At 34.8% G+C, this 23,709-nt stretch overlaps 2 protein-coding genes across 2 annotated transcripts; one reads left to right on the top strand and one right to left on the bottom strand.

The window, feature by feature from the left end:
* The first annotated feature begins 1,709 nt into the window (after window positions 1-1,709).
* ro (transcription factor rough) lies at window positions 1,710-20,603 on the top strand. Its single transcript, XM_017625794.1, has 4 exons — window positions 1,710-2,281; window positions 2,481-2,623; window positions 17,350-17,584; window positions 20,153-20,603. Exons 1-4 carry the CDS (start codon window positions 2,016-2,018, stop codon window positions 20,601-20,603), a joined length of 1,095 nt encoding a protein of 364 aa, XP_017481283.1. The 5' UTR covers window positions 1,710-2,015.
* LOC108370469 (oxidoreductase-like domain-containing protein 1) lies at window positions 3,935-13,364 on the bottom strand. The gene is made up of 4 exons (XM_017625796.1): window positions 12,606-13,364; window positions 12,314-12,533; window positions 4,690-4,796; window positions 3,935-4,551 (listed from the first exon to the last, which is right to left on the bottom strand). The coding sequence occupies exons 3-4, from the start codon at window positions 4,792-4,794 to the stop codon at window positions 4,306-4,308; spliced, it is 351 nt and encodes a 116-aa protein (XP_017481285.1). The 5' UTR covers window positions 4,795-4,796; window positions 12,314-12,533; window positions 12,606-13,364; the 3' UTR covers window positions 3,935-4,305.
* Window positions 20,604-23,709: the final 3,106 nt, after the last annotated feature.

Genomic DNA, 23,709 nt, shown 5'->3' with positions numbered 1-23,709 from the left:
TGGCAACACTGGTCTGTATATGTATTTTATCCTACAAAATGGGCGGAGCAAACCTTAACTTGCCGGCCTTGCTAAATGCAAGTAAATATTAAACGTCGGCATGTGTGTGTGAAAGTGTAAAGCGTGTGCGGAAACAACGGGTAGTAGTGGCATATCTAAAGGCGCAAAATATGTACATATGCATGAATACGCATGGTGAAAAGGGAATTTTAGTACACCGTAAAATTTTGTGTAACACTAATTTTGTTCTGTAAAATGTGTTTTAGAGGCAAATACATTTTAAAAAATACTTGAGGAAACGGCCCTCAAAAGACTAGAAAAAAAAAGATTCTTGCAAATGTGAACTGATATAAAATAAATAAATGGACTAAAACTTAGATAATAATATTACGCAGTCCCATAGAATTTGTGTTGATAACTTTTGATTTTGAAATTTTAGCAAAACAATTTATGAGATTGAAAATGAAAAACGTGGAGCGCACGCAATACAAAGCATTCGATTTAATTGACAATAGTCAAACTACATAACATAGACCATTGTTCAGTTTATGAACAATGCAAAGAAAAACATTAAAAAGGATGTCTGTTAAAAATAAAGCAAAAAACTTCCTATTTCATTTTTATACAATCGCAAATACTCTTGAATAAGTTTGACAATTCTTACCCGTGTAATTTTTAGACCAGCCGGATAATCGGCCAACACCAGTATATCAGTCAGCATATCATGCGACGAAAGCTTACTGCTAAATTTTATAGATCATTGAAAATATCCTCGCTACCATGTCAAACGATCGAATGTGAAAATTGGTACTTTTCAGGAGAACAAAAAAAAAATGTTGTGTAAAATGTTGTCGTCATTAGGACACTTTGTTGTGGTATTCGACACTTTGTTAAAGTCAGTATCTTCTGCTTCTAAGAAGATTAGACGATTTGCCAACTTACTTATCATTCGAAACGCATACGCAAGGTGTCGTACATGAAAAAGCATTTTAGAACATTCAATAGTTTGACATGGTAGCGACAAGTGCACACATTTGGTATATCTGTCTTAAAAATTCAAATAAAAATCGTGAGATTATTTTTCTCTGTGTTTCCTCTTCCTGTTATTAACTTGTATTAGGGGTGAAACCGTCCTACAGTAGCCAATCGCAGCTGAAATGCTGATTAATAATAACAACAACAAAAAAACATTACTACACAACATACCCATGCATAAACATCTCCCACGCTATCAATTATGCACATAAGTATGTATGTGTATGNCTACAGTAGCCAATCGCAGCTGAAATGCTGATTAATAATAACAACAACAACAAAAACATTACTACACAACATACCCATGCATAAACATCTCCCACGCTATCAATTATGCACATAAGTATGTATGTAAGCATATGTATGTACGTACATACATACACACAACTATAGCAAATATGTATCAATTTTTTACCCGTTTTTTTGCTAATTTTAATTTAACGTTGCAAGTAATTCGAAACTTCGCAGATGATTAAAATTTTGTCGAACTTTGATTGTAGTGAAGACGAAAGCGTGTGCGTAAATTCAAAGCGACAGCGGCGTCCAGCCACATCCATACATGCCTATGTATGGATATGGATATGTAGGTGTACCAGTTTGCAATGAAACCAATACAAACAGAACCTGTACGCTTAGCACTGCACTGGTCGCCGCTGCTGAGCTCTTTTGTGTAAAAAGCACTTCACTCATTAACGTTTTTTTTTTATTTGCCGCAATAGGCGCAGGCAGCGGAAGTAAAAGTCCTGAGGATACGGGCAAGTCACAAATAGTTTGCAGTTTGAAAACCGAAGTGCTTAAACGTTCTTTCCCATCAGTTCATTCAGTTTGAGAACCTCTAATAGACCGGTTGTTGCATTATACGTCGGTCGGCGGTTAAGTGGCTAATCCATATTCAAATAGTTAATGCTTCCGATTAATCAAAATCAGCCGTGTTTATCGTCCTAGCCGTCAACTTCGTAATACTTACTAAAAATAACGCGATGACAGATGTGGCGACAAGTGGTAAAACACCACATAACCGTCCATCATCGCCGCGTCAATTTTTCGAACGTCTTTACGGTCATCTTGAAACCAATGAAACTGTATCGGATAATAATGCCAGTGCCAAAAACTCGACGCATAATCACGACGCACGTGAAAGTGATAAAAATTTTGTCACTGAGTTGAGTGCAACAATCTGTGATACCACTTATCAAAGCGATGATGGTAGTATGTCATCGCCGGAAATCTCTATTAACGATGAGAGGTGCGTTTTTATTTTTATTTTTTTTTTTTTGTGACGCGCATGACTTGACAAACAAATTAAATAAAAATGCGTCCAAGTAATGGAAATCTTCAATAATTGATTCTGAGCTATAAATTTTAGCAATTTCAGCAATTTTATCTAATCGCTGAGGTTTTAATGTAATCGAATCATCTAAAGTTTGAAATTCTTATTACTTTAGATTATCGCATGGCTGTTCTGCGTATGACCCCTACAGTGTTCATGACTATAATAAAGCCTGTTATGACACAAGGACGGCGATGCCAAATATTCCATTTGGATTTCCAAGTGAACCACATTTCACTGCCGGTTTTACGGCTTTCCGTAAGTAAATTCATAGATAGTCTACTCAATAATGCTAAGATTAGTCGTTTGTTTGTATTTATTAATGATAACTTTTTGGTTTAAGGTAGTGAAAAATGTCTTTGAAAATTGGATGGAATTCGTAATTTTCTTTTTAATTATCTTAAAAAAGCCTGTGTGTGATAAATGAATAATTTTAAATAAAATATTGTACTGCAATTGCCGTGAAATATCGTTTAGTGATTTTTCAACACAAATATTTTATTCAAATTGTACCTTAACTTTCAGTGTCCTGTCAGGTAGCCAGTTAGAGTTCTAAGACCTTGCCGGCTAAGCTTAGCCTTTAGATGTACCGCAGAAAGGTAAGGAACGGTGGAAGTGCATTTTGGCCGCACGTTTCTCGATACAAAAAAATTTTTAAACATACTGTGTATGGAAGAAAATGAGCGAGCAAAAAATTGCCANGCCTGTTATGACACAAGGACGGCGATGCCAAATATTCCATTTGGATTTCCAAGTGAACCACATTTCACTGCCGGTTTTACGGCTTTCCGTAAGTAAATTCATAGATAGTCTACTCAATAATGCTAAGATTAGTCGTTTGTTTGTATTTATTAATGATAACTTTTTGGTTTAAGGTAGTGAAAAATGTCTTTGAAAATTGGATGGAATTCGTAATTTTCTTTTTAATTATCTTAAAAAAGCCTGTGTGTGATAAATGAATAATTTTAAATAAAATGTTGTACTGTAATTGCCGTGAAATATGGTTTAGTGATTTTTCAACACAAATATTTTATTCAAATTGTACCTTAACTTTCAGTGTCCTGTCAGGTAGCCAGTTAGAGTTCTAAGACCTTGCCGGCTAAGCTTAGCCTTTAGATGTACCGCAGAAAGGTAAGGAACGGTGGAAGTGCATTTTGGCCGCACGTTTCTCGATACAAAAAAATTTTTAAACATACTGTGTATGGAAGAAAATGAGCGAGCAAAAAATTGCCAAAAATCAATGATAAGTCCAAGCTTCTTCCAACTTGCACTTTATTATATGTACTACATATAATTATGTAAATGGGCTACAAAACTTCATACTCAAAACAATTCTAGAAAATCTGATTAAAATATTTCAAATTGTGATGAATATTTATTCAAATTCGTCGAATTTTTATAAATGTTCTACAAATTTTGATTTTCAAGTTTTTCTTTTAGATAGTAAGTTATAGTTTTATAAAAAATATATGAAACATTTTTAAATTTTTTTCTCTTTGTTTTGTTTTAAATAAAACTGTATTAAGCCTTTTTATGCTAAAAACAAAATTTAATGTTTGGATTCGATGCTTTAGAAATGTCCCGATTTTTGGCCGCAGTAATCTGGTCACCGTAAGTATACTACACCTCTTGTCTAGCATTTTCTTGCAAGAATAAAGAGAACAATACGGCTTTTTAACTCGGTCTTTCGACTTTTCTTTCCAATTTACGCCTTTCAGAGAATGGCAAATTTAGTACTCTACCACGATTTAGTATCAAGCAAACAAAACCGCATAAAAAGTTTTCTTTATATTTCATTATTAAACTTTGCTATTTTATTAGCTACTGAACATGGAAAAAAATACCATTCTACTTAAGCTTAGGGTTAGGGGGGAGGCAAATATACATATATACATACATATATTTTGTTCAAATTTTACTATTTTCTATTTATTTTTGCGCTATTGTGGCTGTTGATCCTTGTGTGATTCTGTAGTATCCTTCTTTTCATCGACTTTCTTTTGCCCAATATTTCTTAATTCCAAACTTAAAAACATTTTTAGATTTGGATCGGTTATTTTACTCAAAATTATTTGTCTTGCCTTTTCGTCGTTACCTGCGAAAAGTTTTGACAATGTCTCTGCATATTCGATCCAAACACAATTCGCACAGCCGGACATGCAACATGTTGTGGGCTCGGGTGGTATCTGTGGACGAAAAATGTATTATATCACAGTGTGCATTAATTGCATATTTATTCTGAACCAAAACTATATGTAAATGTATTCGAAAATATTTGCTTTTGAACGTTTTCAATCACAAAGTCACAAAAGTATGTATCTTACCTCAATGTCGCTATCACCATACATACGAAGAAGATTATTAAGAAACGTTTTAGTGGATTGTATTAAAAGGCCTCGATTGTAAAGTTGGCGACAGGCAGGTCGCATTTCTGAAAAGAAAAAGAAAATACCAAATTAAATTAAATAAAATTTTAGTGTACGTATAACATACGTATGTATTTACGTTGCATATATGTATAACCGAGACTGCATGAAGATTCGAGTTGGGTATGGAGCTATATCTTAATTTTTAACTTGATTAATATTTTTAGTACCAAAGCATGGCAATGAGCACCGAGTTTGACTATAAAAAGCCGTTTTTACAGTGAGGCGTAACAAACATTTGGCAGTTTGTAGATACTGTAACTTTCGAACAGTGTTAGGGGGAAAGTTCATAAACAGGGGAGTTTTTAGGGTGACATTCTTTACGTAAATTTTTAGGGAGAAAAATTTTCTGCTTAATATTCCTTAGCTGAATCAAATTTACTAAGTGGTGCGATTTTTTTAACGGAAAATTAAAATCCTACTTTTTGGAGAAATTTTCAGAAAAAAAAATATGTTTATCGATTTATCGAGCTGCTTACAGCTAATACAAATATATGAAGGACTTTTTTGTAATTTTAAATGTGCTAGAAATTACCCTACAAGAAAAGGACTTTTTATTCTGACCGACTCCCAGTTGAGTTAACGAATAAATAACGAACATTTATATGGAAATAAACCACAACACCTTTGTCAAAAGAAAATTCTAAAAAATCAATGGCAATTTTTAGCCACTTGAAAATGCACATTATTAAACCAAAATTGGATGGGCTATAAAACTGTATACTCAAAAAAGATCTCATATTTCTGAGAATAAAGTTTAAAATTTGGATGAAAGNTTCTAAAAAATCAATGGCAATTTTTAGCCACTTGAAAATGCACATTATTATACCAAAATTGGATGGGCTATAAAACTGTATACTCAAAAAAGATCTCATATTTCTGAGAATAAAGTTTAAAATTTGGATGAAAGTTTTTTTAAATTCTTTGTTTTCCAAAAAGTTTTAAACTAATGTTTTGTTAGAGAATGACCTGTATTTTAATTAAAAATTCCTCAGAATAAATAAAAACATAAGTGACAAACAATATCACTTTGAAATGGGGTTGCTATTGATTTGACCGATACTGTATGTTCACAGTTGCGCCCTAAACCGCTTGGCACACTTACTGCAGCCTTCCCCGGGATGGTCATAAGCTGAAAATAATTTCGAAATCGAAAATCGAAATTTTCATACTACATAAATATTTCTCCCACACTAACTAAAATTTTTATATTCACTATCTCTTCAAATATTTGTGGTATGGTATTGATACTTAGTATGGAGATATGTGTGTATTAGTCTGGGTCGAATTTGTATGGGGGAAAATAAAAGTCATTTGACCGCATTGTAATAGTAATATTATGATGTCTTAGGTCTAAGCCAATTGTTATTGGCCAAGAAAGATTAATTTAAAACTTATCTTTAGCCCGCGCAATTGAATCAAAGTGTATAAATGTTGAAAATGAAACTTTGGATTGAAATATCTATGGAATGCGTTATTGTTATGAGCAGAACGATATATCAAATTAAGGGCTATTAAATTTAGTACCTCACGTTCATTTATCATTTTTCAATAAGTCTATACGTTTTTACGATAATAAGATAAAACTTACAAAAACTATAATTTTCCCTTATGAATTTTCAATTCTTCATTACTTCAGCAAACAAGTGAAAAATACAAAAAAGTGAGACGAGATTTATTTCAAACGTTTTAATATTTTCGGATATTTATATAAATTAAAATGACCATGGACTTGGTCTCGCCGATTTGGTCAGTTTTCAAGATCGTGGTGAATGAATGGGCCTAATGCATAAAAAGTGAGCTTAAGCTCCGACTCGTTTTTCAGTACAAATTCTTGAGCTTGAGCTCACCCTTTCAGTGCAAAAATTGAGTCTGAGCTTAAGCTCACTTTTTATGCATAAGGCCCAATGTGTTGTCAAAGAATAGGAATCGTTTGACAAGTTAATAGTAGTTTCAAGCATATAAGTATTTACATACATTACAATTAGGGTGAGAAACGCCCATTTTGAGTCCATTTTTCCAGTCTTGAAAACTGGTGCGGAATGGTTTCATTAGTCGCCGCAGAAGCACATTTTTCGCGGTTTCTAAATTTGCCGTCATATGAAAGTAGGGGACGTGCAATAAGTGTTTAGATATACATAAATATTTTAGCTAATTCCATTATGTGAAAAAGTGTCTGTAGGTAGACGCAATAGTCTTTAACATATCCTGGGAAATCCTTTTGAGGACTCTCCAATTGGACGATATTGCTTTGCATTCAGCTTTAACGAAAAAAGTCACTCGCTGGCACAGTTTTCTGTAATCCGGTTCTTTTATTTAAAGGTTATTTATACAATTGAAGAGAGATTTTTTTAGGAAAAAACTGGAAATCCACTTAATTTTTTTCGATATAACTTTGGTAAATGTTACTCGATCGGTACGTAATAATTATCAAATTGAAGGCGAGACTTACTGTTACTGATTTATGATAATAATATGATGAAAATATAATAGATTATAAACTAATTATTTTAAAATAAAAAAATTGTAAACAAAATTTTTTTGTCATTTTGCTATATTTGCAATTTTTAAATTGTATGCATAAACATAAGTAAACTAATTAGTGTTTCTAGAAGTTGTGCCTGTTCAATGTTTCCATACTCATTTGCATAAACAAAATTTTTCCACGATGATGGAAAATAATGGCTATTCTATTAGAGCTACCGAAATTGTTCCTAAATTTGCAAAAATTCGCAAACTATAGCCAATATTAAAAAGAGATTAGAATATTTGGAACTAGCGATCTAAATGCACGCCAGCAATATTAATGTTGTTCTATACATCTTTTGACTATAGGCCAGTGCAATTATCAAGAGAACAATTAAAATTTTCCTGAAAATAGATGAGTTTGAGATTAACGATAAGATAAAGGGCTGCGCGAAATGATACTTGCCTTTATCTTTTGCGTTAAAGGATTCATTATCTAATAATATGCACCAAAATTTTTGGCTAAACCCAGAATTTTTAACAAGAATTGGTCTTATTCGACTAGTGTGCTGTGGGTCACTTGGCGGTCGATGCGCGGGCTCTTACAATTAAAATGGAAGACTAATATTTCGCAGGCTTGTTGTTGACTTCATGATACAATATATTTTCACTATTACCAAGGGATTTGAGAAAAATTAGATTTTCGACCCGCCCTAGTGTGTATGTATATGAAATAAATTCAATACTCATCGAGAAAAAAATAATAATATTGGAAAAGTGGGCGTGGGAACTCCCAAACAAATTGATTTTTTTTATGTTGCCTACCTCTGGAGGTGTTTATAGAACTGTACTGGAAATTGGTATCGAAATACTTATGTATGTATGTATATAAAATCAATTTCATACTCATGGAAGAAATTTAGGGCTATCAGAAAAGGGGGTGTGGCACCTCCCATACAAACTGAAATTTTCTTACTGAATATCTCTGAAAGTGTTTGTGTATCTCGATAAAAAAATATTATCAATGCGTTAATATTTTAGACTAAGAAGTATCCAGTATTCGGTAAAACCAAATGAAAACACCGTGCGACAAAAACAAAAAAAAAAATCGGAACACATGAAGCAATCAATATACTCACGGAACTGTAGGCCAACTATAGTAAAACTGCGTTTTTAGTTTTTCTCTCTGACGTCACGAATTTTTTTTTTAACTTTTGACTTTCAAATTTTATTTTATTTAAAAAAATTATTAAAAAAAAAACAGTGCAATTTTCTGTGTGTACAATTTACTGTCGCACGGTGAAATAAAACCAATAGTTTTTAAGCAAAAAACAAAACCGACTTCATTTGGCACATACAAATGTTGGAATCACGTTAATTTCTACATGATCCAATCATCGGATCTTACCCAAATTAGTAGGGGACCACCTTTGAGGTACCACCTCAAAAAAATTATAGAAATCGGTAAACGTGGTCCAAAGTTATGCATGTTACACATAAAAAAATTTCCAGACGAATTGAAATTATGAAAAAACAATGTTAATTAATAAAATGATCGTCAATATTTTAGCCAACTCAATACCTCAGAATTCTAGAAAAAGAAAATTTGGGAAACAAACCTTAACAAAGTTTTTTACTTTTTGAATCTAATAAACAAAAAAATGCTGACATTAAAAATTAGGTGGCAACCATATTAAGAAATATGTAGGCCATATTTTGAGTATACATATATGGGTGATTCCAGCGAAAATTCTACCGCGTAAAAAAATTAAGAGTCCTAAATCTAACTAATCGTCGCACGAATAAAGAAACAGTGTAAATGCCACATACACTATTATTCGATAATTGCACCATTGGATAGACAATCCTTTAATCTATTAGAAAAATCTTTAGTTTTCTTAAATATCTCTTTGGCTCACTAATTTATTCCCGAAAACTGAAATTGTATTCGTATGGTTTGTAATGGTTTATAAAAACTTCCAATTCGTTTTTCTCAAAACTATACTTTTCATGTTACACTATTTCATTATTCCAGCGACGTAATGGTCTCGTTAGGTGGCGCCGGGGTCGAGATATTTTGAAAAACCGCATTTATGCTCTTGATTTGTTTCACATTTGGCATGTTTAGTTGAAATGTAATAATATAATAGATGTGCAAAAAATGCAACCGCTGGTGGCGCTGATGTCAAAATAAAAAGTACGTTCGACATAAAATACATGTTTTCTTCCAGTTAAAAATTCTTTCAAGAACCATATTAACACAACTTTTACAATGGAAATTTTAAAAACGTTACGCCAGGTAACGCCCCTGTCAGATAATTCAGCTGATTAAAAATAAAATGAACCTTAAACATTTCCAATATTACTACAAAAACGTTTATAGAAATAGTCTAGCCCAATTAGCTTTGTTTTGCAATTTTGTAACCCAAGTCAAAATCCACTTCTGTTTTTTGTAACGTCACACCAGCGCGTATGTTTACTAATAACTTTAAATCGTCACTGCCAACAGTTGTATATTTTTTACTGAATAAGGGGCCATTTGATTGCTACGCAAAACTAGAAAAACCTTTTTCAATTTTTTTTTTTTAACATTTTGTCATATGATCGTCACGTACCGCCAGATTGGACATACCCATATGTACATTATTATTATTATTATTATTATTATTATTATTATTGGCATTCAAAAACATGGCAACTCCTCAAGGAAAACATTTCTGGATTAAAGTTCTCACAAATGCCTTTCATTTGATATCCCTATAAAGTTATTTCAGTTAAATTCTGTAGAATCGAAAGTAAGTGGCAATCCTACACTAATACCTTAAGGGGTAACACTTGCTATGTAAGCAAAGCATTGTTTACGAGCTTTATTTTAGTACCCATAAAGAGTAATATTGTATTTTAAATTTTTAAACAAAAAATTCAAGAAATACACGATGGATAATAGGTGGCAAGTGTATTCAAAAATATTTGATGGATACCCATATTATGATGCTTTATTTAGTTTTTAACTAATTTTTAATAGGTGTCAACGTTTTGCGAATATTTTCGGAGATAACACCTAACTAAATAATCTTAAAATGCAAATATTTGTGTTTTTTCACACCAGTGTGGTTATCTGGTTATGTGGTAATTTTTTTATTCAGTTTACAACAGTAAAATACACCACAGAAAAATAATAGTGGTATTCACCAAATTGAGCAAGTGGCCTGGCAATCTGGCGAAGAAGTAGATCAGCTCAAGCAACGACTGTTGTCAACTAACCTGATAGCCTGATAACTAGGAAAGTGTGCACATCCACATTATCTAAATAAAAAATCCCATCAAAACCGTTAGAGCAGTTTCCTATATACATACGAGCAAATCACACGAGTTGTTACATTTTCCGACAAAAACGGGTAAGGGTTTACTTGTTATTTATTCAAAATCTCAAGTAAAGTTTTCTTAATGATCAAAAGTGAGTCGGAGGTGTCAAAATAGTTGGAATGCTTATTAAAGTCCTGGTATAAGCTACGAAAAGCATCATGCATTTCAAAATTTTCTCTACAAATACTTAGCTTAACGGGGCTTGCAATGTCTAGAGGGTCTTGGAGGAATACAAAACGTGATCTAGTTCAGTAGAAAGAGACTACTGACCATCCCGTTCAAGAACTTAATCATGAACAAAACCCCGAGCATCTCTCTACGGCTGTGAAGCGGTGGCAAATATGTGAGCTTCGAGCGGCTTTTATACGGTGGGAGATTTAATGTCGAATCCCAAGGCAAATTGTTTAATGCGAATAATAATTGTTTCTGGGTTCCATACGACGGACCCGTATCTCAGAATTATTTAGCCCAACGTCAATTTTATCAAGTTTGTATATTAGTACACAGTTTTTTCGAAAAAGGTTATTTCATGAAAAAATAACATTTGTTCGTTTTTTCAGTGGTTTTGGTTTGAAAATATTAAAAAAAAACATATAAATTATATACAGCAGCTGAAAGATAAATTAATTATCTTTATGGTGACGTCATCAGTTTTGTAATCGGTTATGTACCTAGTTTATATTATATTATTAATATGATATTATTTATATTATATATATATATATATGTATATATATTAATATTTAAAAAAATCCAAAAATTTAAATTTAACCTTCTAAAACGTCTTTATTTTTTACTTGCGCCAAATAATTTTGACATGGTTGAAATGAGCGTAAAAAGTTGATCTACATTTTTCGTTTTTGCATAGCTGAACGGTCAGTATAATAATAATAATAATAGATTGGCGCTTACACATTTGTTAGTGTTTGGCCGAGCTTCTCCTCCGGCTTGAGGCGTGCGCCTTGATTTGTCACACAAAGCGGACGGACCTACAGTTTTACGCCGACTCCGAACGGCGATTGTATTTTTATGAGAAGCTGTTTTTCATGGCAGAAATACAATCGGAGGTTTGCCATTGCCTGCCGAGGGACGACCGCTGTTAAGAAAAAAACCTTTTTCTATATTTTTTTTTGCGATGTTGCTTTGACCAGGGCTTGAACCCAGGTGGTGATGAGTGAAAGCGCGCACTGCTTACCACTACACCACAGCGGCCGACTATACTAGATTTATCGGTATACTAGATTTATTTTAGGAAATGACGAATTACTTAAATTAAAAATGGACATTTTTACGTATTGCTTAGTATTTCCATTAAAACACCAAATATATTGCAAATTCACATATAATTACTATAACACATTTTACTTCTAATTGTATACTTTGCTTACTTTTTAGTACCTTTCTACTACCGTTTTCGCAAAAGGCGATCACATTCTTTTTCCTATTTCCTATTTCCAAAATACAAATCTAGATAAAGGAGTGTCAAATTTCAGCTGTCACAGATAACACAACCTTGTATTATTTAATCATGCTACATACCAGGGTTGTTGCGAATATTATTCCGAAATAAAAGTCCTTGTTGTTTAATTTGGATAAGAGATTTGATTAATATCCGGAAAGGTCTTTTATTTCGGAATAATATTCGCAACAACCCTGGTGCATACATACATTTTTCCACAAAAGTGTTTACCTCTTCATTTATCGATATTTTCGCCCTCTCGCTGTTCAAGGATGCTTTTCAATTCGACTTTTAAGAAACTTCTCAACACCGGATCTGATACTCTATTCAAGATAATTCCTCTTGCCCTTTCATCATAGCCAGACATCAAATCCGCAATTTTATGCGCATACTCAACCCAAACGCAATTTTTACACCCAGCCAGGCAACACGCTTCTGGCGTAGGGGGCAACTGGAAAGACAGAAATGGCTCAAGTGAACTGTTTTGCTTATCAAAACAAATAGTACTAAACAATAGACCCACCTTAATGCTTTCTGGTTTCTGCGAGAGCATCCGCTTTTGTTGACTAATCACAACTTTTGGCAACGGTTTCAGCCAAACAGCGGGTTTTGAGGAAACCAGGCGAAATGCCGGATACATTTCTAGTCAAATAAGAAAAAATAAAAAGTCAAAAAGGATAATTTGAAGGAAGTGATCGTTTGCAAATCAGGAAATGTGTCTTTTTGAAAAAGGCGAAAATTTCTCACACGCAATTTGGCACAGGTGCGATGTGCAAAAAAGTCATATCAGTACAAATAATTACTTGAAAAAAATATGCTTAAGGTATAACGATGGGCGACTAAAAAAATGCAACTATATCAAATTTCATAACAAACTTAAGAAAATTCCTAGGTATGAAGGTGTACAAAAGCAGAGGAAAAAATCGAATCGGAAAAGGATTGCAAAAAAAGGAACACTAAATATGGCAATGCATGCGGTTTTTCCGCTTACACTTTGCGGTAAAACCGGTTAGTAGAATGAGTTTTTTCAGCGTACAATTATGCATACCTACATAGTATGTACATATGTATGTATATGCACATGTAAGTAGTATGTTTGAAGGCGGGCCTCACCACCAGCGGTTTTAAGTATTGAAAAAACATAAACCTAAACGTAGAGCGGATTAAGAGAACTCATTAAAAAAATAATACAGACTGTAACTGATATTAAAAGGAAACCAAAAAAACATATCCAGGATTTGCTGCAAAAACGCTGACTTTGCGCTGAGCAGCAGATCAAATTACAAAATAAGCTTGGCGCAACTTAAAAACAGGACAAACTTAACTGTGATGAGTACTTTAATTGGGGGTAACAACTTTTTATGCCTGCATGTATGTACATATGAACATTAGACCGTACAGGAAAAAAAAGTTCGCCGTACGTTGTGAGTCCAAAGTACGAGTATTTCTGAAGGCAATAACGAAAAAAATGTTTGACTTTTGAGTCGGACATTAAAATATGATATATCGATATTTTTGTCTCGAGTGAAAATTGTTTTGTTCTAAAGATTCATTGATCTCAAGTACCCCGTTCTAGTACTTGCCCACCAGATCTCAGTTCTTATCACCCTACCGTACAGTAAGGGTTGTTTCAATTCCCAAATCAGGAAAGGATGCACATGCGCTTGCAAAAAGCTTCAGCCCAATCAGCCTGACGTCCTTTATGCCCAAAAGTCAAAATGCATACCAAATCGGAAAGTCCTGTGAATCAGCCCTTCCTGACCTTGTAATAACGATCAATATGGAGCTGGAAGCAGGTGTGCGTACAATGGGAGGCTTTGCTGATTTTGAGGGTTCGTTTGACAACCCTACCTTTGACTCTATGTGCTCTGCGGCCAGAAGACAAGGTGTGGACGAAAACATTATAGGGTGGAATCACATCATGATTGTAGACCGTCAGAGATGAAGCTAGCCTTTGTACCATGGCAGAGGTTGGGGAGAGGATGCCTCTCTTGTGGTGTTCCTTAGTAACGGAAATGCAAGACTTGGTTCGCATCCTAGCTTACGCGTATGATGTGCACTGTCATCAACTAAATATCTCAGGACGGTTTGTGCTAAGACATATAGAGTCCTGAATAAGATTGATGAATGGTGCGCTTTGTAAGGTTTTGCTGTCAGTCCCAGCAAGACAACCCTAGTCTTGTTTACGTGGAAAAGAAAATTGGAAAATCTCAACCTTCCAGTGCTTAGAGGCGTAAACCTAAGTTCTTCTGTGGATGTGAAACGACAGTTAGATTAAGGTTAATTCCTGGAAACCTGCATGCCAACGGGCTTTTCCAGCCTACTTGTGCTCCATGCTCTGCGCCTAGCCTAACCTAGGCGTGTACGACGAACCTTTTCTTTTTGTTTTCTTGTAAGGTGGTGCGCTCTAATGTGCATATACAGTGCTATCTGGGTCGAGTGAACTAATTAATGCAAGACCAGTTCATAAAATGCAGATTGTTCACTATATCCAGATTGAGTTTTTTTGTTCTTTAAAATCAATTTTATTGCGCAGTACGTCGTTTGAAGTTAAATTTTGAAGTACTCGGAAATGTCGTCTTTTCCCTCAGCTAATGCCAACACATGTTTCCGGTGGATGTTGTATCGTTGTCGTCAAGCTCTATTAGCGGTAGACCCAGGAAGCGTGCAGCCTCGATGGGGTCTGTCCATAAGGCCAGAGGCGTTAGCAGGGTGGGGTTTAGTGGGCATGTGAAGAGATGCTGCGAGTCATGGGGCTTTTCTCCGAATGCGGGGAATTCATTTGGCACATCAGCATTTATTCTGCTCAAGTATGAGTTCAACCTGCTGCAGTAGCCCGATCGAAGTTGGGCTATGGGGTTCGAGTCTCCCGAGGCAGACGGCCTTCTAACGTGCCGTCGCGATGGTTCTTCCGCAAGCAGATGTCTGTTCGGGTACCTAACACCCGGGTGACACCCTACTAGGAATTGCTTGCAGAGCATTGTGTTATGCTCCTTAATCGGGAGCATATTGGCCTCGTTGCGCTGGTGGTGTTTCGGCAACATCAGAAGGCATCCTGTCGCTGTCTGAGTGCCGTGTTTTGCAAGTCTGCAGTTTCATCCACTGCGTCCTACTAGTCCCCGATAGCGACACAGGCGTTGCATAGTTCAGAACCGGGCGGCCAATTGCCTTGTACGTTGCCAGCAACGTTTCTTTGTCTTTGCCCCACGTGCTGCCGGCAAGCGACTTGAGGACCTTGTTGCGGCTTTGTACTTTATTGACAATTGCGGTTGTATGCGCCGAGAAAGAGAGCAGACTTTTGAAGGTTACTCTGAGGATCTTCGGGTTATTCAACGTCGGAATTGGCTCGTCATCGACGAGAATACCCAGTTGCAGTCTGACCTCTTTCGTCGAAGTGGTGAAAAGCGTTGCTGAGGATTTTGTAGGGGAGAGTGTTAGGCTCCGTGCAGTGACGAAGCGAGAAAGCTCGGTGAAATAACCATTATCGAGCAAACGTCAGCATAAGAGACAATCGAGACTACCTCTGGTGGTTGAGGGAGCTTAGAAATGTAAAAGTTGAACAGTAGTGGGGAAAGGGCACCACCCTGTTGAACTCGCTGCTTCATTTTCCTAGGTTTGATCGATTTGTCTCCAAAGATCACTGACGACCACTCAGGTATTTCGCAGTCCACCGTTTGTTTTCTAGTAGCGTTACTTGAATAGTTCTCTCACATGGGGGGTTTCGGTTAAGGCCACGAATTATTTGGGAGTTTATGGCGTCAAGTGCTGTTGTTGTGCTGTGCACTTTACGGAACCCATGCTTATGCTTCGCTGGGGTCCAGTGATTTGTGTAGTGCGGAAGTAGAAGGGCCTCTAGTGTCTTCGCTACCGGGGAAAGGTGAGCTATCGGGCGAGAAGACTCTCCTTTGTTGGACGGTTTCCCCGGTGGACAATCACCTCACGGTTGACCAAGGCTTGCTCACACCAGAGGCGAAGTGACAGGTCTTCAGATGGTCTTCCCACTTCTTCCGCTTATGTACGTTCACTAGTTGCCGAATCTCCGAGTTGAGATCCCTGATACGGGGATTTACGGGGTCGGCCTGGCGAAGGGATTAACCTTTTTGTCATTAAATTTGTCGTTACAGTTTTGAATTTGGAAGGAATTGGTTTTAAATTTTGTTCACTCTACAAAGACTCAAAATTGTTCACTCTATAGAGTACTCAATGGAAAAATTTTCATGTTCACTCTTTCGAGGTGTTCGTAGAATCGGGTGTTCACTCCAGCCAGATAACACTGTATTTAAATGTGTAAAATAATTGAAAATTGGCAACTAATTTTGTCATTCAACAAATGCGCCTCCAAAGAGAAGTATAATAAATTTACACACCGTCACACTTTATCCAACTAAAATTATACTCAAATATATTCGCAAAAATTAGTCATTAGTCACTTGTGAGCAGATATTAGTATATTTTTTTTTTATTAAAAAAAGATTGCATAAACTGTAATAATGCACTGGCAGGGTAAACAATGAGCTCGGCAGCACAGCTGTTTGCATTGTGTGAAAATTCCCGGATCAGCAGGAGCGGCAACCAAGCGTGTGCAGGCAAGCCAAGGAGGGGGGAAAGCAAAGACATGATTATTGTGGGCGCATTCCAACTACAGCTAAACTATGTATGTAGTACATGTAATGCGACGACGCGCTTGTAAAAGCGACGAGAGTAAGGCATTTGCGGCGGCATGCTCGACTGGTTGAGGGCTTAATTAGTTGTTTATCATTTTCATTGGCCGACACGCACAGTTCGCCACCAAACAATTATTTAATGCCAATAGAGAAGCACTATACATAAGGATATTATTGCTGCCGGAAAACAGTAAATCATTTTTTAAATATGTTTTGATTGCGTAAACGAGAGATTAATTTCCATTTAATATCTTCATTGTAGGCATCCTGCAGCCGGTGCGTCCACTTTCGACAACTAACCACATAAACATGTATATAAAAAAAAAACGAAAATAAATAAAAAGGGGATGTTTTACGGTTTTAATACATAAGTAGATGCACGCATTTGCACATACAATCATTAGTATTTTTTATTAATACGAGTATTGGCTTTTTTTCTATGCCCCTTTAATATCAGTTACACATGTAATGGGAAATTTTGTGTAAACAAGCAAGTGTTATAAGTAGAGCTTAACTTTTTTATTCCAATTTTTCGATTGAATCATTCCTTTGCTTTTGGCCAGAACTGTAAAAATGTTATTTTATTTTTCGCTTTTGTTTCAGTGGCTCGGCGCCGGCGAAAAGAAGGCCGTCAACGACGTCAACGCACTACTTTTAGCACAGAACAGACGTTGCGTCTAGAGGTGGAATTTCATCGGAACGAATACATTTCGAGAAATCGTCGTTTTGAATTAGCTGAAACATTGCGCCTTACCGAAACGCAGATAAAGATTTGGTTTCAAAATCGTCGGGCGAAGGATAAACGCATCGAGAAGGCACAAATCGATCAGCAATATCGGTAAGCAAATAAAATGTATGGTGGATGGTCGAATAAGAATTTTGTCATTCTAATAAAATTATGGATTTTTAAATTTTAAATAATTACTAGAAAAACCATATTTAAAATGTAGACCGATGACTTATAATAAATATTCAATACCCTTTATCTGTATTGTTCAGTTTCTGACATTTGAACCTTGAACCTACTTATCCGTGACATTAAAACTTAATAGTAAGTTCAAGCAGTAAGCATACAAAAAGAAGTTGGCCGTACACCCCTGAGTCTAAGGGCGGGATACTCAATGTCTGGTTAACACTAATCTGTGGTTAAGCATCGTTATCGACGTTACCGACTCCCGGCCCTAAATTATTTTTGCAAGGCAATTTCGAACCATTTTTTTTATCGAACATAGGGGTTTCCTATTTAAATGTTTCGCCATATCTTCGGCTTTTACAGTTGGATTTTATAGTATGTATTATATATCGATGTTCTTGTCTTGAGGAGAAAATTTTTTTGTTCTAAAGTTCATTGCCCTCAAGTACACCGTACTAGTACTTACCCATCAGGTCGTAGTTTTTACCACCTTAACGTACCACCCTAATGTCAGTAAATTAAAGATCGCCAAAAAGCATTAAACTTTTGCTAAAGAAGTATTTCGATTCAAAGCCAAATTCGATCGGATCTTAAAGTATTACATATCGATGTCCTCGTCTTGAGGAGACACTTTTTTCCAAGGTTCATTGACCTCAAGCACCCCGCTCTAGTACTTCCCTATCNTGTCCCGTAAAGGAGCGTAAAACCGGTGCTGGAGATGTGATGGACCAACGTCTAGCCACAATCAGAATCAAAGCGAAATTCTACATGTCGCTCATCTTCGCCCATGTCCATGCCGATCGCCGGGGCCCCAAACATGGTAGTATGTAGTACAAGGTTCCAGTATACAAATATCCATCAAGCTGTCTCCAGCTCTAAAAGTATTCAACGCGGGTGACGATGGTGGCTACAGAGGAAGAGGAAGGCCTCTTCTGCGTTGGAAAGGCCAGGTAGGGAAGAACTTGCTCTTACTTGGCATTTCCAATGGGCGTCAGTTGGACAAAATCGCTTATCGCTTATGCGGTTACAGCCAATAATGAAGAAGAAGAAGAGAAAAATCATTACACTTTTGCTAAGGAAGTATGTGTTCAGATTATTTCAGTAGACGTATTTAAAAAAAATGTATTGCCGAATGTAGGAGTTACCGAAAAAGTAAAAAGACGAGCCTAGGTTAGGCCACAAAAACCTTGGAAATTGCCTTGCAAAAATACGTTAGACTGAGTGGCGAACTTTTTTTGTCTGCTTGTAAGGTGGTACAATCTAATGCACATGTACATATCAGGGTTGCTGCGAATGTTCGCATTCGCATTCGCAACCGCGGAGCTTCCGCATTAATTTTAACATTCGCATTCGCAATTCGTATCAAGGCGGAGCTTTTGCGAATGCGAATGTTGTGCAAGTACACCGATAAGACGTATATATGGCAAACAAAATTACAAATTGTAGCCAATATTTTTGCCTGTGGTCGTGGGAGTACTTGTGTAACAAAACTGGTCAAATGTCATATTTATCAACTTTGATAAAAATGTCTTTAAACATATTACTTCTTAAGCTATATAATCGAGCTATTAGTGGACAGTCATACAAGTTCCCGCTTCTACTTGACCTTTGACGTACGTCAAAGAGAACATTTTTTTTCTGTGCTTTAAATACCTACATTGGTTTCTTTCTTTATTATGATTTTTTTTGACCAATTTAAAAAAAAAAAAACTACTAGTTACAAAGGAAGAAAGCGTGCACTGTAATGCTTAACCAAATTTTCGTGCTTTTGATGTTTTTTGCTTTTGATGTTACATATATTCGTTTCAATAATTTCAAATGGGGCTCTTTGGGGAATTTATTTAAAGCAAAAATTTTAAAAACAGTAGTTTTGTTTACTTTTTGGATAATATTTTTTTCATGAGATCCTTGACTAAAAACTTCTGTGGTAAAACTGATCCTTTGCTATTTAAAGTCAAAGAGTAAGCTCCTTCAATAGGCATTTCCAGCATAAATGATCAACGTCTGGCTATAAAGAGAATCGATGCTCAAATAATTAAAAAGAATAACGTAACTATCTGAGATTCAAATACTTATAAAAAATGGGGTGTTTTTTTTTTAAATACCAATATTCTGATTCGATTCGGCTGGCAGCCACGACTTTGAAAACACAGCTGTTAGATATTCACCCATCACAGCACCTACATACATATGTACATACATATATGTTTGTACATCATGCATGTATACTTTTACACCACTAGCAACTAACTACTGGAGCATAAAATAAACGGAAGTAAAAACTGTCATATTTAAAAATTATTGTTAACAATAAAATTAACACGAAATTAATTTAACAACATTTATGCGCACACTTAGGCCTAATTAGCCCTAAAGTAACACATACATATGTATGTATGTATGTGCATATATATATCTAGTCTAAATACATATCCGCTATTTCCAAAGTAGCAAACTAACCACTCATTCGTTTTTTTTTTTTTTTTTTTTTAGAAACTTTGTCGTGGCCAATGGTTTTATGACCACAATCATGGGACACACAGCGGCGAGCTATCCACCCCCCATGCCAATGATAACGAATCTTCACCAGAATTTTTACCAACAGCACAGCCATAGTAATAGTGGCGTTTTACAACCACCAACAACAACAACATGCACGCTGCCTGTACCGCCACCACCAACGTTGCCACAAACAACGCAACAGCAAACGGTACGAAACTCGATCACACCGCATACACTTACACCTTCCAGCAACAACATAGTCGGTGCTACACCCCCAACATTTAACGCCAACTTTAACACACAAACAACAACACATACGGAGCTACAGCCACTGCTGGCCACAAATCATCATTACGGCAATTTGAATGAGCGGAGTTATTACAAGCAAGCAAACGGAAGCGCTGGTGGCGGTGGCTTAAGTTCACTCATCGATTCGTGTTAGCCAATTTCAAGAATTAATTTGCGGTTGCTTATTTTGAATTGTAATTTTTTGCAAAGTAAATATGTATTTTTAAGATTTCTACGAAATATACATATGTAAGTACATTCCATGTGCTTGAAATATACACTTACATATGTACATACATATGAACATAGGTTTTGCAAATTTTGAATTAAAGCCTTCATCAAAATACCTTTTTACTTTCAATACAGCATTTGTTCAACAAAATAGAAACATGAAAATGTTAAAGAATCGACATGGCTATGTTGTGGTCATTGTGTTTTATTTAGACAAGTGCCTTTTATTCCGTATATCAGGTAAATCCTTAATAAAAGTTACCAGATTTAATTTCTTCATGCAAACTATTTGCCGGCTTTGTGTAAAATTTGTAAAATTCGTTAAAAACATTGTTGTGGAAAATTTTGAGCGCTGTGAGCACTTCCTAAATATTTTTTGATATTAAAATAAAAAATAGAGGTAGGGGTGGCGGCATTAAAATTCCGACTTTTTAAGGTGCACAGCTTGTTCTAATATAATATTCACAATTATTTTCAAAAACAATTTTTTGCATTAATTATTTATGAAAATATAGTTCATTTTATAATATAAAATATATTAATATTATTAAGTTTCACACTTAATATAAAGATCACAAAAATTCAAAAAATTGTCATCAAAATGTCCAACTTTTTATTCAGAATTTCAAATATGCAGTTTTGTAGCTCATTCAATTTTAGTAAATCAAAATGGAGGTTTCAAGTCGCTAAAAAGTATCGTTGATTTTTTAAATTTTTTACGCATTTGCTTCCATATAACGAATAAACATAATTTATATTTATATGGAAGAAATCCACTACATCCTCCACAATAAAATCTAAAAAATCAACGGTAATTTTTTAACGACTTGAAACTTGAACATTGTTCTACTAAAATTAGAAATTCCGAATAAAAAGTTGAAAATTTTGGTGACAATTTTTGGAATTTTTGTGAACTTTGTATAAGGTTTGAAACTTTGATTTATGTGTTTTATATTATAGAATGAACTATATATATACAGCTCAAATCGGTATTGAGTAAAACAAAATGCAAGCGATAGTTTATGGCTTTTTTCGAGTTTAGCTCAAATAAGGAATATATCCTTAATTGAATACTGGCACACAATTTATTGAGTAATTAGGCTAAATTCTTGAAAAATATTCTTAGAAAACACTCATATATGGGGTTTTCGATACTAGGAGATCATTTGTGAAGATAGTTTTTTATTAGCTCTGCGCTAGATGGCGCTATAGGTAAATTTTATTAAATTTCATTGAGTTTTTTTTTTCAAATAAATACTAGAATTGGAGGTCTCCATTAAAAAAAAATTCAGTGGCGATATGAAATTTACATTATTCGTATTACAAATATGTGTTTTAAACACCAGAAACAATATTTAAAACAGTAATTAATCTATTTATTGCATTTCCTTTTATTATTTTGTCTACTTTTTTAAAATTTTCCCTTTTCTTTTCTTTTTATTTCGATTATTAAAATCATCTTCATAATTGTTTTATTACCCTCGCTTGAGAGTGTAATTTTGCCATTCGACAGATCTGGAGATTTTAGTCTGCTTTTGATAACAGCAATTTATCATTTTCTTTTTTATTTTAATTAAAAAATGATTGACTGTGAAAGAAAATATTATAATATAATTATTATTTTTGGATAATGGCTACAGCTGATGACGTAAATACAAGCTATAACTTTGTAAATTCTTCACAATAAAAAGCAAAGTTTGAAGAAAAAGTAGGCAAAGGAATAAAACAAAATACAATAAATTAATTAATTTTTATTCAAAACATTAGTTGTCGCGTTTAAAATCACTTCACGTCTGATTTTTTTAATAAAGAACTCGGGAAAATTTAATACAATTGACCTACAGCGCCATCTAGCGCAAAGCCAATAATAAACGAACTTCAAAAATGGATTCCTCGTATCAAAAACCTTTATATGAGTATTTTCTAAGAATATTTTTCAAGAAGCTAACCTATTTAATCAATAAATTGTGTGCAAAGTTTCAATTAAGGATATCTTTCTTATTTGAGCTAAACACGAAAAAGCCATTAACTTGGTATTATTGGCATCTAAAACTAACACTTGCATTTGGTTTTAGTCAATACCGAGCCAACAAGTTTGATTTTGTCGCATAGTGTAATTAATGAAAAAAATTCTTCATGAAAATATTTGTGAATATTATATTAGAAAAAGCTGTGTACTTTAAATTGTCGCCTAGTGTACATACATATGTATATAGTAAAACCGCGAAGAAAGCAAAAAAAAATGTTTTCGTTTTCAATTGTATAGGGCAAAATCATTCAAGGAGAATGCAAGGAAGATTAACTTCTTCGCTAGGACTTCTTGCATTGTTCACTCATGGCTGATTTTTTGTGCATTTACATACGTACAGCAAGGATTTCGGAAAGAAGGTAATGAATAAAAATTTCACCGATAACTTAAAGGTGAGACACACAATGGTTAAAGGTGGCGCCAGTTGTTATATAAAGGTTATTCATACCGTTACATATTTGTTGTCTACTCCCTTCCCAGACAGCAGAGAAACGTAAATTTTGCCGACCGTGCGGTCTCGTACAATTTTCCGAATCCGGAAACGAATAGAAAACAACTACAATTATTAGGGCTGTGCGATTAATTTATTACTCAAAATTTTAATTAATCATAAAGTAAATAACTCAATTATTCGATTAATTGGAAATTATGATTACTCAAAAGTTCAGTTACTCGAGTAATCAAGATTTTTGATTAACCAAAAACAAAAATATTTGAGTACGTTGCTTTATGATTAATCAACATTTCGAGTAAAATGAGTAATCAACATTTCAACTCTTTACATATGTATAAACCCTGCAAACCATTTTTTCAGAGTATTCTGAATCGTAAAGAAATTTTAACGAATTCGGAAAGATCCCATCCGATTTTTTTCCGAATTTTCTAAAATAAAATAAATTACGAACACTTCCATTCTTTTACGAAATTTCGGAAGAAAATCGGTGAAGAAATGAAAATAATGCTGCTATGTGAAGAATTTCTTGCAGACTTTTTTCAGAAT

This window comes from Rhagoletis zephyria, unplaced genomic scaffold (assembly GCF_001687245.7).
Source record: "Rhagoletis zephyria isolate East Lansing unplaced genomic scaffold, Rhagoletis_zephyria_1.1 Rzeph_scaffold_04259, whole genome shotgun sequence".
In the NCBI taxonomy this organism is placed as follows: domain Eukaryota; kingdom Metazoa; phylum Arthropoda; class Insecta; order Diptera; family Tephritidae; genus Rhagoletis; species Rhagoletis zephyria.
Note: the sequence above shows the minus strand (reverse complement) of the source record. Positions and strands in the feature narration are given on the sequence as shown.

Coding starts and splice junctions, on each gene's coding strand:
- ro (XM_017625794.1), top strand. CDS start 2,016: ATGACAGATGTGGCGACAAGTGGTAAAACACCACATAACCGTCCATCA. Junction 2,282..2,480: donor ATCTCTATTAACGATGAGAG/GTGCGTTTTTAT, acceptor TTATTACTTTAG/ATTATCGCATGGCTGTTCTG. Junction 2,624..17,349: donor TGCCGGTTTTACGGCTTTCC/GTAAGTAAATTC, acceptor CTTTTGTTTCAG/TGGCTCGGCGCCGGCGAAAA.
- LOC108370469 (XM_017625796.1), bottom strand. CDS start 4,794: ATGCGACCTGCCTGTCGCCAACTTTACAATCGAGGCCTTTTAATACAA. Junction 4,552..4,689: donor ATGGTGATAGCGACATTGAG/GTAAGATACATA, acceptor TTTCGTCCACAG/ATACCACCCGAGCCCACAAC.